The sequence below is a fragment of the Hydra viridissima genome, unplaced genomic scaffold (assembly GCF_058129835.1).
Source record: "Hydra viridissima isolate aposymbiotic clone 2 unplaced genomic scaffold, HvirCarnegie_v1 scaffold_1, whole genome shotgun sequence".
Taxonomy (NCBI): domain Eukaryota; kingdom Metazoa; phylum Cnidaria; class Hydrozoa; order Anthoathecata; family Hydridae; genus Hydra; species Hydra viridissima.
Genome location: NW_028324300.1, coordinates 121,591 through 137,866, shown reverse-complemented (window position 1 = coordinate 137,866; position 16,276 = coordinate 121,591). Strand labels below are relative to the sequence as shown.

At 28.2% G+C, this 16,276-nt stretch overlaps 2 protein-coding genes and 1 long non-coding RNA gene across 13 annotated transcripts; 1 reads left to right on the top strand and 2 right to left on the bottom strand.

Moving 5' to 3' along the window:
• The first annotated feature begins 339 nt into the window (after positions 1–339).
• LOC149892749 (uncharacterized) lies at positions 340–12,627 on the top strand. 9 transcript variants are annotated; one of them, XR_016452959.1, is made up of 13 exons: positions 342–493; positions 1,137–1,206; positions 1,500–1,579; positions 1,767–1,895; positions 2,206–2,341; positions 3,691–3,741; positions 5,993–6,207; positions 8,877–9,088; positions 9,297–9,861; positions 10,108–10,193; positions 10,721–10,752; positions 11,747–11,926; positions 12,114–12,627. It is a non-coding gene; the product is annotated as an uncharacterized LOC149892749 (long non-coding RNA). The 9 variants fall into 9 exon arrangements; XR_016452965.1 differs by having other exon boundaries at positions 340–493; positions 1,767–2,341; positions 5,993–6,154; XR_016452958.1 differs by having other exon boundaries at positions 341–493; positions 1,767–2,355.
• LOC145193155 (uncharacterized) lies at positions 2,821–5,983 on the bottom strand. Its single transcript, XM_090089087.1, has 6 exons — positions 5,793–5,983; positions 5,629–5,697; positions 5,470–5,526; positions 3,836–3,901; positions 3,503–3,598; positions 2,821–3,386 (listed from the first exon to the last, which is right to left on the bottom strand). The coding sequence occupies exons 3-6, from the start codon at positions 5,501–5,503 to the stop codon at positions 3,250–3,252; spliced, it is 333 nt and encodes a 110-aa protein (XP_089945213.1). The 5' UTR covers positions 5,504–5,526; positions 5,629–5,697; positions 5,793–5,983; the 3' UTR covers positions 2,821–3,249.
• On the bottom strand, positions 6,006–14,850 carry LOC145195011 (uncharacterized). 3 transcript variants are annotated; one of them, XM_090089079.1, is made up of 18 exons: positions 14,635–14,850; positions 13,401–13,439; positions 13,148–13,238; positions 12,892–13,057; positions 12,624–12,813; positions 12,463–12,501; positions 12,263–12,368; positions 11,971–12,027; positions 11,173–11,238; positions 11,005–11,079; positions 10,624–10,692; positions 10,479–10,538; positions 10,270–10,316; positions 9,527–9,598; positions 9,203–9,438; positions 8,175–9,099; positions 7,782–7,908; positions 6,006–6,428 (listed from the first exon to the last, which is right to left on the bottom strand). In XM_090089079.1, the coding sequence occupies exons 1-16, from the start codon at positions 14,650–14,652 to the stop codon at positions 8,331–8,333; spliced, it is 2,100 nt and encodes a 699-aa protein (XP_089945205.1). In that variant the 5' UTR covers positions 14,653–14,850; the 3' UTR covers positions 6,006–6,428; positions 7,782–7,908; positions 8,175–8,330. The 3 variants fall into 3 exon arrangements, with proteins under 3 accessions (XP_089945205.1, XP_089945202.1, XP_089945209.1); XM_090089076.1 differs by lacking the exon at positions 14,635–14,850 and adding an exon at positions 14,131–14,320 and having other exon boundaries at positions 11,011–11,079; XM_090089083.1 differs by lacking the exon at positions 11,971–12,027.
• Between the last annotated feature and the right edge of the window lie 1,426 nt (positions 14,851–16,276).

Below are 16,276 nucleotides of genomic sequence, written 5' to 3'. Positions count from 1 at the left end.
TTTTAAAGTTACTACTGCGCTTGCGTATAATAACTTGGCCTAGGTCCTTTAATTTTTTTCCATGGTAACGGTCTTAGCAACAGGGACGCCTGCATTTTGACCCCTTCTCTGGCTCAAATAAGCGAATTTTTGTTTCTTGTTGTGTTTTGTTGGACGTGAGTTATGCTTTAATTTCTTCAACAATTAGTGATGTGCATTGTGATTTACGGAAATTGAGAACAATCTGATCTGTAAGTGCATACAGTGAGAAAAACCTCCTAAATGTAAAAATATCTCGAGTCAAAGTGTTCATACTATCAATGTTTGTATAGGATTTTATAAAAACAATAAGAAGTTTTATCCTAATCATGTTCAATGTAATCGCAATATAAATTAAGCTGTTATTATGTCGGTCGCCGCGTTTTCATGTCTTTCGCTTGCAGAGATTTTATCGATTTTTAGTGTGGTCTGATTGTGCAGCGTAGTTTTGGAATTTTTAGTAAAGTAGAAGTAGGTATGTGCGTTTTTTTGCTAACTTTTGAATCAATTTTATATATCTATTTTCTATGTACCTGCCAAATTTTATTAAAAAATAATGACACGCTCATACTCTATTTTTGCACGCAGTAAAGGTACCAAATATTCTTCTGTTGGAGAGGTTGGGGGGATTCAAGATTATGAACCTTTTGTATATTTGACTTTTTTATTCATTAAAAAATTGTTTTTTTAGAAAAATGAAACTTTACTTAAAATATTGGTGATTTTTTTAAAGTATTCAAAACATGATTTACACACAAAAACACACAAAAAAAACCTTATTCTGTTATTAGTTGAATAAAAATATGACCAAGGCAAAGTAATGCGCTAAAAACTAAACAATGAAGTTCTATTATATAACCACCGTAAGCCGAACGCTAATTTTTTAAGTTGGTTGCAGCTTTCTTAAGCATTCCTTATAATGAATATTTGTCATGGGCATAACTTTTAGTAGAATCATTAGTTTTTTATGATATTTTCACCATCGTTATACTGATTTAAAGCTCTTTACAATCATGTAAAATAATTGAATAGCAGAATAGTTTAAAAATTTTGCACACATACCTAGTAGAAGTGAAAAAGTTGAGCAACCTGAATGTTTTCGACTTTGTTTTTTTTAGTTATGCAACCGTGAGAGCTTTTTCTTTGTTCTAAACTTTGCGCAATCTTTAGTGTTTAGTTGTTAACTTGGTAAGTTTATTTTTGTTTTGAATTATTTTTCTTATTGTTAAATTATTTAGTTTTTGACTAAAGTTTTAGTTGTAAGTATTTCTAATTAATTTTTCGGTAATAAGATGTTAACACATTATATTAAACTTATGAAGCCATTGCTTGTTAGGTTTTCGTTCTTTTTTTTATTGCACTCAACCTTATAAACTCTTGATAAGTAGTTCTGATTTTATGCTCCAAAGCAAAATACAGCCCAGTTTTTATGTTGTTTAGTTCATAAATTTTATTTATTTTTATCATCTTTTGTTTTTTAGTTAGTAGGTTATCAACCGATATGATGTTTCAAAGGGCTGTAAAGGCTTAAATATCAAATAAAAAGACAGATAACATTAAAGTATGCATTCCATAATTATGACTAATAAATTTACTTATGCTTTCAATAGCTTTATTTTTGTTAAAACATTTGGTATGAGTAATTAAGTATCATAGTGCGTCTTTCGGGATGATAGGGGAGGGGGAGTTAAGATATTTTGAGTACTTCAAAGGAGCGGTTTTATTTTCCTTTTTTTTTTTAAATTTAGGTTAAAGATAAAAGTGATATGCTCCATGCGAAGAAGAAAAATTTTTCTTTTATTGTCTTGAGCTGAGTAAGGTTATTTAAACAGGAGCGCACCCTTGTACAAGTACATACGCAAATTGAACAAGAGGAGGTAAATGTGTATCATCTTCGAACATAAAGATTTACCGAATAAGTTGATTTTCGACAGGGCATGATATACTAGTCTTGTAAATATTGGTATAAATGTAAAATGCTAATAAATAAAATTCCATTAATATTTACCACCAAAGCAGTAGAGGACAAAACTACATGACTTATGTAATGATCTTATAAATTTTTTGATGGAATGTTTCGTTTTTACATTTTCATGTCTTCCAATGATTTCATTTAGCATTTCCTGCATTTTTACCAGTCTAACGACTTTAAATTTTTTTCCTATGTATTTCAATACTTAATTTCAGTTTGTACTTGTATTATTAATTATCAATTTAAATCGCGTTCCGGCAAAACGACAACCAGAAACGCATGCTTGCAAATGGAGTGCATAATCGCATGGAAGCAAATGGAGGCAAATGAGCTACAATGCTATTTAAAAAGGTTGTGCGATTAAGGTTACTATTTTTGAAATCTTCGTATTCTAGTACAGTTAGTTGGCAGGGCAGAGTATATTTAGTTTTTGTTTAGTTTATTACATTTAATTTACATTATATCAATTCAGTGCAAGCTGTGTTATGTACACCGCTAAACATTTTTTGTAACTCATGAGTTATTCATTTTACAGAGGTCTTACTGTAAGTTTTAGTTCTATGTATATTTATTAAAGTGCATGCCTTAGAATTGTTAAACTGCATAAAGATAAATTTATGCTATTTTCCAATTATGACTGTTGTATCCAATGAATGTTTTTAGATTATTTACTTTCAAAGTAACTAATTGATAAATTTCATAAAAAGTAAAATATTATTAAAAAAAATTATTTAATAGTTATACTTAAAAACGTTTAATCATAACCAATATTTTTGAGAATGTTTAATCTAAAATTCTAAAGATGATTTAGCAAAAGAGGTTATGTCATTCATATACATATGTATATAATGTCTTTGGGCTGGTCTTTGAAAATAAGTATCTACTTTTCATATATCTTTTTTTTTTTATAGACATTCTAAAACCAAAAAATATTTCAGCAGTGTATTTTATTCTTTCTTTCTAAAAACTTCCTCTCTTTTAAACTAGGCAAGGTGAACTGAAAGGTGAGGTGAAAGCAACTAAAAAAATATAAATGTATAACTATAGAAAACTATTGCAGAGAAAGAGGGAGGGGGAGGTTAATAACTATTTATTTATTTTGAAATTTAGTTATTTTTGCGAAGAAATCATAAGTCTATCATCTCCAAAAAGTTACAGATTTGACATCAAAATGATTGGTTTCATTTTTCTTTCAAAATTAGTGTTAAGGTACTAAAAGTAAAAAAGAAAACCTACCATTACAAAATATCAGTAATTTTTCACTCTAACATTTTCATGTCTTTCATTCTTTGCTCATGAAGTTTGTTTACTCTCTGTCGCTCATTATAAATTTTTGTTCTAAGTTTTTGAATATCAACATTATAGCGTTCGCTGAATTCCTTCATTTGGTTTTTTGCTTTAAAATAATAATAACTTATATCTATTTAGATTTACAGTTAATTCATAAAAAAGTAGCATATATATGTATTTTTTGATTAAAATTAAATTATCAAAGCACTGCCTACAACTCACCTGGAAAAGTGCTCAAGTTAGTACCATTGATAAATGGTCCAAATGTACTGTGAACAAGCTTGACTTGTTCTGCACTCCATTGAAAGTATGATCTCCCTAAAACAAATTTATATGTTAAATACTTAATAGTCAGGTCACTATGAATGATAATATAGAAAGGTTGATTTTACATTTTAAAATTCTTTTAGATAACCAGATATGCTAACTACAAGTTATTGCACATAATCCTATGAACTTAGGTATATATTTTTACAACCTTCATTTTAATTTGTTGAAATAGCAATATGAACTTATATAAATATGTATTCTTAAAACAATATTGAAAAAACATACCAGATTTATTCTCAGCTACTTCATTATTTACAACCACATCTAACAATCTTGTTTTTCTGAGTTGACCTGTATTGGAAAGAAATATTCAAACCATATTTACATGGTGATACTTTTTATACCAGTAACATTATTTCAGTAGGGCATAAAAAGGTCAATTTCATAGGGGACCTCAATAACCATATTCATGAAAAACTCAACTAGGATGTAGTTAGGTTTTCAAGCAAATGACAAAAGTTTCAAGTTAATTTTTAAAAGTACGAATTTACCTTAGCTGATAATTTTTATATAACCTTCAAAGAATATTTTGTGTTTTAGAGACATTTTTGTGAAGAATAACATTGAGTATTTCATCCAGAAATCTTTTAAAATGTAACGCTTGTCCCCTGAAAATTTACTGTTCTATTTAGTAACTTTTTACTTGTGAAATTGGGTGATACCCCAGCTACTTCTTCTGATAGTTTAAAATGCTTAAATTGCTAATTCGCTGTTTGTTTTTTTAAAAAGAACTTTATACTTTTTAATCAAAAAACCTCCAACTATCATCTTTGAAAAATTACAACTTTTTGATTAACAAAATATGATTTGTAATTTTGAGAAACAATGTACAAAAAAACTTTGTAAGATATTACCATTGTGTTTGATCAAAACCTTTAAAGAATATATGAAGTGTTTTTTTTTTGGCAAAATGTTTAGTGTGTAAATTTCTCTAAAAGCAAAGATACTTCTTTAAGCTGTTAAAAAAGGGAAAATGTTGAAGCTATAAATGGTTATCTAATTTAATTTTATGTATTTAATTTTATATTAATTAAACCTACTTTAACAATATTTTCAGCAACATGATTTTGTTAAAAAGCAAAAAGATTGAAGATTTGTTGAAAAGATGTAAAGACATGTAAAGAGACAGTTTCTCAAAATGTAAAACTAATAAAAATCATTTTCATGCAGTGAAGTAGCTGGCCCTGGCACCATTTGTTAATCCAATTGAACTTTCTGATTGATTTTCAAAAAAAACTGAAGTCCAGAAATTTCCAAAGAAAGATGAGAGCTAAAAGCAGTTATTGTAGGTGCTTGGGATAAAATTACAAGTTAAAGAAGGACCCAAAAAGAAGAGATATAGTTTGAAAAAAAAAATTTTTTTTCTATTTTGTTTTGTCTTTTTGATATTATTTTGGCTTGTATTTGAACATTGACATAATTTTGAATTTATCATAATAAAAATTTTAAACTTAAATGGTACTTATTTTCAAATTCATATTATTTTTTATTCCACTTCTTTATAATACAACATAGATATTTATAATTGTGCTTATCAACTTGTTTAGAATTTACTATAATTAAAACTAGAAGATAAAAGTAAAGCCATTTTTAAAAAAATGTTTATGAACAATAAATAAATGAGCTATTAGATACACCAATACATAGTAAACACTTTAGAGGTTTTTTAAATATTCTTATTTTTAATGCCACTACCAATGTTAAAGAACAAAGAGGATTTTCAGTCTTTGATTTTTTTTATTCTCATAATTTTCCCTCGTTGATTTTTTAATTTTAATTTTGAGAAAAACTAAGAGAGAATCAAAGGAATAATCACTATATAAAATCCATTGTAAATACAAGAAGAATTTGGAACTTACCAGATTCATTTTGATCATATTCATTATCTCCCATTTTTCTTTTATTGATTTTATTTTCTAACAAAGCAAATCATTTTGATATTTTCTATTATCCAAAAAAGGTTCTTTAAAAATTTAGGTAATGATATTTTAGACTGCATAAATACTTTATAAACTTACTAAATTTATTATCAGGAAGCCAATCATTATCATTTTCCTCATTTTCACTACTGCTGTGCTCTGTCCAATCTGTAAGGATTATAAAAATTACTTTGCTCTTAAAATTTAATTCAAAAAATGTACTGCTGAATTTTTAAATTATAATTTAAATTATAATTAATTACCATTTTGAGAATGGTGATCACTAACAGTGGTTAAAGTTACTGTCTGACAAGTACTTGAAGGAGCTTTTTGTATTCCTTTGAAATAAATTATATTAAAAAAATAAAATCTCTTTGAACAAACAGAAGACTTAGCTATATTTTAAAGTATTTAGCATCTATTTTGTTTCACTTTTTTTTTTTTTTTTTTTTTTTTTTTTCAGAATAATAATATTAAAGGAAAAAACACTGACCATTATCAAGATCTATCAAGTGTCGACCAACTTTTGTTATTTCAAGTAAAGCTGGTGGTGCTTGATAAACATTTTGGTTTATTGCTTGACTGTGGCCCATATGCTCGTAAAACAGTTCTCTATCTCTAAGAGGTAAATCCAGCATTGCAAACAACGTACTTACTCGATGACGGTTTGATGTTGCTGTAAGTTTATTTGAGAACTGCAATTTGTCTTTAATTTTTATGCAAATGTTGTGAAGAGCATGCCACCCTGAGACATGGTTTTTGCTTCCCTGTGTACTAGGAAAAAGATATTGATTTTCTTCAGAAATACCTGCATCCTTTCGAATTTTAAAATCTGCTAATTTTCTAATTGCTTCAATAGAGTCTTTTGGAATAATGACTGGCACCAAATGATTGTTTCCCTAAAGTATATTTTCAGAGGTTTTATGAGTGATCTATCTTGAATGAATCTTATTAAGTAACTTATGTGTATATGCAGAATTTGACAGTGAACAGGACTATTTTGGGAACTAGAAATTCTAAAAATTTAGAATGATGAAGAAAAATAAATTTTCTATAATCATGGTCTACAATAGCCTGAAAACCTATTTGTTTGTTTACTCATAAGTAAAACTTCACCTAAAGAGCTTTATAACTTTTTATTAAACAATGCTAGTTTTATTATTTCCTTACAAAGGTTGCACAAAAATAGATAATGATAATCATTTCAGATTTTTTTTTGGCTGAGATTGTAAGAAGATCCCAAACTTAAAATAGAAAAGTAATAAAAAGTAGTGGTAGATAAGAGGTGTGAAGGATCAACAACAGAGAAATAGCCATTAGATTGTTGATTTCTGAAAATGATGTCAGATATACTCCTAAAACATTTGAGGTGATATTTACTACCATCAAGGATCAAGAAATTTGGTTAGTTTATGAAGACTTTTTCTTCATAGTTAAACAGTTTTATATTTTGTCATATTAGTGCAAATGCAAGGTTAAGTCATAATGATCTTACCAAAACCTTCACTGAAAGCTGTGAAAATCTTGTTTCTTAAATATAGTGAGACGCATTTTACCTTGGAAAAAGAGATAAGCTTATAAGAAAATATTAATGTAAGCAGAAGCAAGAAATTTTCAGAAGTGAAAGTAATTTGAAGTAATAGACAAGAAAAGCAAGGGCTTGTTAAAAGATTTAAATGTGAAAAGTATAGCAATTGTTTTATATTACCAAGGGTGTATGGTAGCATTGAGAGGGTTAGTATTGCTATGCGGAGCTTCTTTAATTTTGTTTGAGCAGATTTGTGTAATATCTATACATGTTCAATCACAAGATTTGAAATCAATGATGCTCAATCACCAGATTTATAATCAATCCACTGTATTTAGGCTTGAAGGAGAAAAAAGTTAGTTGAGGTCAGAATACATTTCATAAGTAGTTTAATACAAGAATTGCATTACATTTAAAGAAGAGTTCTATCTGAAATTTGTAACAACCTTGTTAAATTGACGCCAATGAGATGTATAGTTTGTAAAAAAGGACATTGAAAAATATAATTGTATGCTTTAGTATGACACCCTGATGCTAGATTTTTTTAAAAACAATCTAAATCACTTTATATTTCTGCAAATAGTGCTTGAAATGTCAATGTTACAGAAATTCAGAGATTTTTGACTTTGGGTACTCAACTATTAAATGATTACTATCATTTTTACTAATTGGTAATTTTTAATACTTCTTTTCAAAAGATTATTTTAATAAAAAAAAACAATACCTTTCCAGTCATATAAGCTATTTGCAATGTATTTGTTAATTTTCTGTCAAGTTCGTCAAGCTGTTGAACTCGTTGAGGATCAACCCACGAGCCTTTTTCTGCATCTTTCCAATCACTTAATAATAACCTAGGAGAAATATTTTTAGTTTAATAATTTTTCTGTACAAACAATCTCCTTTTGTAACTTGTTTTTATGATTTTTATTTATTCAGTTTTTATTGATATTTTTGTTGTTCTGTTCATAAATTACTGTTTTAACTGTTTGATCTGACCTTACTGCTGAGGTCATGTTAAACTCTGTTTACATTATCCATTTCATTTTAAAAAGATGTTAATTACTTCAATATTTTAGTATTGAAAAAATTAATGTACAAAAATTTATGAAAAAGTTACCTTGCAGGTTCTCCACCACGCCTCGCATTAAGCAATGTTAACCTAGTGCACAACAAATCTCGAAGTTCAACGAATACATGGGTATCCCAAAATATGTACCCATCAGTCATTACTTTGTTTACATTTTTTAAGATATAGTTCTTAAGTGTTTTAATATCATCTTTCTTCTGGTAAGGAAGCTGGCTTCCTTAATTTTTGTTGGCGTTTTTTGTTTATGTCATAACTTGCATCCCCAAATACAAATCCTTTCCAGGTATCAAAAACAGAAATAAATAAGTCTATTTCTTGGACTTTTTCAAGAACCTCTTTATTGTTTTGCTCAAATGTGAGGTTATTGTTGTTCTGGGTCAAAACTGTTCCTTTCATTATTTTTGCAGATTTTTTAATTAAAGATGAAAGAACAATTTTGAGGCCAGACTTCAAATATTCCTCGTTTGTAGTGTATTTATCAATTGCTAATCTTAAATAATCAAAGTTTACTCTATTAAACATATCCATTGAGTTGTTATATTTTTTAAGCACACCTTCAATGGAATTAAAAATTGAGTATAAGTGTGCTAGACGTCTCATGTCATTCCTGACTGATTTTAAGACTTCAGACGTCTTGTCACACTTTCTCTTCATTTTGTCATGTAATCGAAGTCCTATTGTTAAGATGTTACTGTCTTGTTTGCAAATAAGACCAATGCTGTCATTTCTTAGATTTGATAGAACATCTCTAACAAAATCCTCCGGAAGAGACACTGCAAAACTATTCTTTAGTAAAGATAATGGAACTTGCAATGCTGGTTTAGAAGAGTTTGAACTGCAAAGTTTAAGGTGGCGACTTATAAATCTTTTCGAGAAAAATCCATTACAGCTTCCACACATTTCAAGATTTTGTGGGATTTCCTCTTGGGAGTGAATTTTAATAGGTACTCTTTCTCTAAATTTGTTTATTTAAAAGTAATAGTATAGTGAGTTAAAATGTTTTATAAAATTGTTTGCTTAAAAAATCTAAGTCAGTTAAATAGCAAAAATATTCTCACCTTTGAAAATTAGGCTCTTCTAATTTAGCTTGTTCGATGTTGTAATTTTTTATTCCTTCTTTCTTAAATAAATCAATCATTTTTATTTTTTCAGGTTCAGGAAGTTTAAGAGCAACTTTGACTCTTTCATTGTCTTGGTGTTTGAGCTGAATATGTCTTGACAGCCTTGATTGAAATTTATTGCAGAATATACATAGCCTTGATGGTTTTCTTGTTTTCTTTGTTAATAGTTTGGCCTAAATTGTTAAATTTAATTTATTTTTAGAAAATTTTTTAAATTTATTGAGAAATAATAATAATGAAATAGAAAATGAATCAGATTACATTCTCAGTTATATTCTGATCGCTTTTGGTCTCTATCAATTCTTCTACACTTGATGTATTTAATAGTGGTTCCTGGAAATAAAATACTAATTAAATTTAATTTTTAGGCATGGTATTTATGTTTTTGTAATTGCTTACTTTTAAAATCATTGTAGGTTTTTGTGTGAAAACAATAAAGAATAAATTTGAATGCTTTAAAGCATAAATCATTTGATTTTGGAGCATTTTTTGTAATAATTTTATTGTATCATGCAATTATTATAATGTCCTATTAGCGCTTATCTGTACTTATAAAATACTTTAACTGTGCCAACTGAGTGTCTGAGCATTGTTTGGTAAGCTTTTTGTATACATATATATTTTTTTTATTTGTAATGAGTTTAAAGTAATAAAAGAATTTTTAATGAAGCTTAAAGTACTAAAAATATTTTCAATGTTTGCTAAAACACTGTTACTGTATTTTTAATGTAAAAAAGAGGACAGGAAATTGTTAAGTCAATAAAAAAATTAAAATGTAGCACATCCTTATATTTGAGTGTTTATATAAGTTAATGTATATTTATTAATTTTTAATTTTACAGTTACACAATACGAAGTGAAAATTTAAAAGCAGTAGATCTATAATGGAAATTGCAAAGTTTTAAAACAGCTTTAGACTTCTCTAAAGGTTAGTGGTTTATGTCTAATAAATCCTACTCTTTCTCATTGGGCAATTTAATCACTTAGAGAGAAAAAATACTCACTTCTGAACAAAAGGAGTTCAGTTCACAAATTTTGAAGTCAATATCATCTAAGAGAGAAGAATTAATCATAATTATCATCATGTGTTGAATAAACATTATGCAAGCAGCTATTTACAAAGTAGTTTAAAAGCCTTAGATATTTCATATAAGTTCAATTTATATTTTTCACAGTGCATCTTCTTTGAAATATTCAATTTAGTATGACTTACCTGTTTGCTCTCCTAGTGTCAGTTCACTGTCTAAATTGACTTGGCATGGAACACTGTTATCTATAAATATATTTTAAAGTTTATGTGTGTTTTCACATGATTATTTTCAGCAAATTGAACTTTGTAAAATGCATATATTAACAACCTGTCTGTTCATTTATAACTTTCTCCACTAATTCGTCTAATAAGTCTGGAGAACTTTGAAAGCTGCAATCTATTAATGCAAAATACTTTTATTATAGTTATAGCTGACTTCCTTGTGATGATAAATGAGGTAAGTTAAATTTAAGTTTCTACTTTAAAGTTTTTTAGGAATAAAAGTTACAGTGGTAATACATATCTAAAACTATTTTAGTATTATTTGTAAGTATTTGGCTTTAGTAGTTTTTTCATTTTTCCACTAAATGCCAAATAAAAGATTTTTTAAGTCATTTAGTATGCAACAGCTATGATTGGATGCTGAAGCATGTTTCCCAGTTGACTTTTCATAAAGTGTATTTTAGTTTCTCATATATATACAACTCACTCTTACAATTTTCTTCAGTTGGTTCATCTTCATCAGTTAACTTAATGGAACCTTTAGACAATATCTCATTGTTATCTGTAAAAAATTTTAGATATAGTTTTTAATTATAATTTATAGAAGCAGATTAAAGGGACAACTTATAGTTGTAAAAAGGCATAAAATATTTACCTTTAATGCAAATATCAATCAACTTGTCTAAGTTTTCAGAAATTACTAAGTTGCAATCTGGTGAATCTAAGAAAAAATTTTCTTAGCTCATTAATTTTATTAAAATAAAATGCTTTTTAAGCAATTGTTATTAGTAGCATTTCCCCGCAAGTTCAGTTTTAAATTCTTTTGGTTATGATCTGAAGTTCTATTTTAGGCCTATCAAAGAGTATGAAAATGATAGGGGACGCAAACAACAAAAAAATATATCTCATCCCTCCTCCTTAGCATAAATTAGTTGATATCTAAAAATTAAGACTTAAACCTTAATTTTGCGCAACAATTCTTACACAATATTTTTTTTATTTACCGACTTTAAAACTGCGAATCCCTTAAAATCACTAGCTGCTTGACTGGTTTGTAAGTCTTTTCAATAGCGTGATATTTTATTTACAAATGCAGAATTAAGGTTAAATATTTAAGTTTGGAGCACAATTTTATTATGGTAGTGCAGAAATTAAGTTAATAAGGTCATTTAAATTTGTATAACAAGTGGTGTCAATAAATAAAATTGTATGTCATTGTTTCTTGAAAGAAAAACAGCAAAGTTTGGTGGTGAATATTGAAGTAAGCAGAACTGGAGGAGTGTGAGGCAATATCGATCAAGATATTCAATCCAACAGATTATTCTGAAGGAACAAGCGATGCCATTAGTTCTCTCGTATTTTTGAGTATCAAAGATATTTGGAATTTGATGTCTCTTGCCTTGGTTTCGGTAATATTAAGAAATATTAATTAGTTTTTAAAATACTTGCTTACCTATATAATTTTCTTTGGGCTCTTCGAGCACTTTTTCAGAATTATAACTTCTTAACTCTGGAAATAATACCAAAATATTATATCAGTATTAATATATCCATCAATTTGTATTAATTATTTTTGCATTTTATTTGTTACATTAGGCTTGATATTATGATCATGATGAGAAGCGAGTTTAAACCAGTCTAAGAGTTCATTTTGAACCATTCGTTTATTAAAGCTAACAAGGTTGGTTAATATTCACTGAGGAAAGGTTTATTCAAGATTCTTAAAGAAGTTTGCTTATACCCACCGCTTAATGAGTCGAAGATAGGTTCAAGTCTCACAAAACATCGGTAATTTCGAGGTTCAATTTCCTTAGACGTATTGGGATTTCTTTGGCTTGCTTTTTTCTGAACCTAAGACGTTGAAAAAATGAAATTAGCTGATTCATTAAATTTGAATTGTTGGAAAAGAATTTCTTTCCTATAATCAAAGCTCTAACAGACTTACCATTGTGCCTATGCTTTTCAGGGGTTTTATTGGTTTTTTCTAAATTTAAAAAGAATCTGACCTAATTATTTTTTTTACACTTGAGTTAGGGTGAATGTGCGAGTTTTGTTTTTTTTTTTGTTTTTTTTTTTTGCATAATTGAATTTAATTAGATAATCTACCTGTCGCCAATGTAAATTTTTTACTCCATAATCATAGCGTATTTCTTCATCTGCTTGAATATTTCTCAAAGCAAAGAGGCAAAGGCGTGGAGTGCCCTCTACTATTATTTTTTTCATTTTGGCATTTGCTTTGCTAATGGGAGCATCGTTGACATATCTCCCCAATCTTTTGCTGTTTGTGGCGTCAATACTAAAAGATTTTAGGCGATTAGTAAAATACGTTGTGACAAAAAGCAACTTGTATAAGAGTTTAAATTAAATGCTTCACCTAAGCTTTTTGCCATTCCAATCGAAGAAATAAACATAACATCCGCGGTTATCTTCAAAGTGTTTCGATAGGCTAAGTTCTCCTTTTTCTGCGTTTTGCAAATTTCCAGCATATTCCAAAAGAAAACTACCTTTCTCTATTCTTTTACTTGTAAATACACCGAATCCTAAAACAAAGTAATTTTTTTTATTTGTAAATCTTTTTTTTTTTTATAAATCAGCTTTACAATCGTCGTTTTCTAAAGAATGAAAAGTACCTATTTCGTCATTAATGTGCTGAGCGTAAAAGTGTTCTGGGTCTTCTTCTCGTGTGCAATATTTACCGGCAATATCTTCTTGATTTTCTCTCTAAAATCAATTTGAATATTGATGAAAAATAAGAGTTCCTACGTGTATAAACTAGTTCTGGTTCACTTGTTAATTTTATTGTAAAGCTAATATAACTAGCGAACGAAGCCTAATAAAACCATTGAAATTAATTACGGAAACTGAGAGATTCATTTAAATTACCTCAACTCTTCTCTCCTTTCTTGAGGACGCTAACACAATCTAGACAATATTTTCAAATTTCTATTTAAGACTTCACAAAAACAGCCTGGTGTGAACGTATATACTTAAAAATAATGCTCAATTTTAAGTCTTCGAAGTCAGCAGTTATCCTACTATAAATAATCCAGAAAATTCGTTTTGGATGCTAAATAGCTCAGTAAACAACGTTTTGGTATTAATTTAAAGCAAGTCCTTGTATGAAATACAAAGAATTTTTACCTGCCATCATTTTCAGCACCAATTCATTTTTTAGTCAATGGCCATAAAATACAGGTTTTTAGTTTGAGGTTATACATTTATGTTCTGAGAACATTACTAGGAAGTACTTATTAAATTTAAGGTGAAAATAACTGCGTTCAAAAATAAAAGAGTTAGAAATTCTTTTTTTAGGCAGTTTTTCAGCGTAGTTCTTCATAGTAATAAAAATCTATTGATAACTTCATGAACAGGAAAGTTGCTTTAACGGATATTACGCAAAAGTATTTAGCGTCAGTTGTGATAAATAAGTTCCCTTCCCACAAAACATTAGATTTTAGTTTATGTTTTACTAAGAATGTAGTGACAAAAAGAAAAAACGGGAAAAGAACACAGAAACAAAAAAATTAAAACGTTAGCGCAGAAGAAAAAAAAGTAGGTATACAGAACACTTTTAAATAAAGACTTAAGAGTTGGAAACAAGTTTCTCACTTACTTGACTTTTAAAAGTTTCTTTAGTCATCCTATTCTTATTTCCTTGCTTTTTTTGCATATATGTTTGTTTATATGCATCATCTAATAAGCTTGTTCTTTTTATGTGAGCTTTATGAATTTATTTGTCTATTTTTATTAATTACTTAGTCAAAATTTTTCTTGTAAACTCTTAATCATACTTAGGTAATTACATTTTATTAAAGAATCACCTGTGTTTTGTAATATTTCTTATTTAAACACAAAACATAATATCAATCACCATACTTGTCCGTCAATACTGAGCGATCAGTAGTAATATTTAATATATTGATTTTTGAATATTCGGATATTGACGGAAAAAGGAAAGACTTCGTAAATTTAAAACAATGAGATTTTTCAAGATTTTTAAAAATCAAACTAAATTACCAAATAATATAATTGAATTTAAAAAATCACTATCCGATTTTAGATATTATTACCTGAAAAAGCTTTCTATGAATTAAAAAAATAACAACTCAAATTTTACCATATTTGTAGTTTCCATTTGCGTGACAATATGTTACTTTTACTTAAAAATTTTGTGAATGTTTGCTTAATAATTTTAGTTTAATTTATTTATATAAAGGTTGTGTTGCTCTGACACCTGCTTAGTTACTCAACTTCGAAATGCGTTGCAATGTGAGCGCATGAAACCTCCTTAGTAGCCAGAGGTGAGATTAAATACATTAGGGTGACATTTTTAAAATATAGTTGTTTATTGTTTTGCTTGCTTAGTTACCTATCTTCGAAACGCGCTATAAGGTCAGCGTAGAAAACCTGTCAGCGCACGAAATCGTCTTAGCAGCCAGAGGTGATATTATATACATTAGGGTGACATTCTGAAAATATAGTTGTTTGTTGTTTTACTCGCTTAGTTAGCTTATCTTCGAAATGCGCTATAAGGTCAACGCATAAGAGCTATCAAAAACTGTTGAAGTATAAGGAAAATTTATTTTTATTAAAAAAAATATGCAGAAATGCTCTTAGAGAATGTATGTAAAAAGTCAACATTATGCTGAATTTGAAATATGTGTAACATTTTTCGGATCATATTCACGACTTGCATGTCGAGTTTGAGGAAAATCTAAATTCTTCACTTTTATTGCTAAATTCAGTCCTTAAAATGTAAAGTTGTATACTTGTGCGCAATCTTTGCTCCTTACATTTCTTTTAAGTCTTTTATGTGATTACTGTAAATTATGTAAAAGTGTATTTTTATTTCTTTTTGAAAATATATTTCTTACTGTCTCTAAAGATATTATATATTCTAAGTGAATACCGTTTGCAATGACCTGTGTTTTATAACATTTTTACAAACACGAACAAATTTTTAAAGATATTGTTATCGATTTAAAATGTTGGAGAACTATTAGATTTTTATGTTGATGATCTTATCGATTTGTACGAAAAATTTACGCAATTTACGCAACGAAGTCATTGTAGTTCATTTACTAAGGTAGAAAATAAAGTAAAAAGCAAATAGCTTGTTGTGCAAAGTTTTAGTCAGAGCGCATCATTTTTTTTATGGTACGCACTAATAAAAATTTCAATCCACTTTTTACAAAAGTCAATCATGTGTTTGCATTCAACAAATTTCAAATTTCAAAAAATTTCATTTAATAAAACTTTAGGTACCCGTCGAGAGATGGGCTTGGCGAGGACTTCGTCCTATGGCTTCAACTGGTTGGGGACTCACTAGCTGTAATTATGAAAAATTAAAAAAATTTATTTTAATTTTTCTCATGGCTTTTGTCGATTGCTGTATGCTTTTTTGTAAATAGATATATTGGAAAATAATTAACTTTTTTCTAACAGAAACAAACGTTGCAATGGTTGTTTTTTTTTTAAAAGAACCTTTTTCTTAGTCACACGCAAAGACAATAACAACAAATATTCTGCAAGAAAGGTGGCTACCTGAAACTTCGCCCTTTTCCTTGCAGTAAATTTTTGGTGCCTTTCAAATTACAGAATCACACTATCTCAAACGCTTTTAGTCAGGAATATTTATTACTAATTGCTTAAATAAGGCAACAGAGTGATTTAAATAAGACCATATTCAGAACTTCTTTAGAGCTCATTAAACTGAGTTGTAAGAGTCTCGATAAAATTTGTATAATACGAAAGATTTT

Bases quoted from the DNA above. Each gene is read 5' to 3' on its own strand.
- LOC145193155 (XM_090089087.1), bottom strand. From the start codon at position 5,503: ATGGGAGATAATGAATATGATCAAAATGAATCTG. The intron at 3,902-5,469 runs GTAAGTTCCAAA...TTTCCAATACAG, and splicing joins ATATGATCAAAATGAATCTG to GTCAACTCAGAAAAACAAGA. The intron at 3,387-3,502 runs GTGAGTTGTAGG...ATTATTTTAAAG, and splicing joins TAACTTGAGCACTTTTCCAG to CAAAAAACCAAATGAAGGAA.
- LOC145195011 (XM_090089076.1), bottom strand. From the start codon at position 14,187: ATGCAAAAAAAGCAAGGAAATAAGAATAGGATGACTAAAGAAACTTTT. The intron at 12,028-12,262 runs GTGGGTATAAGC...TATTATTTCCAG, and splicing joins TATCTTCGACTCATTAAGCG to AGTTAAGAAGTTATAATTCT. The intron at 10,693-11,010 runs GTAAGAGTGAGT...TTGCATTAATAG, and splicing joins TGAACCAACTGAAGAAAATT to ATTGCAGCTTTCAAAGTTCT.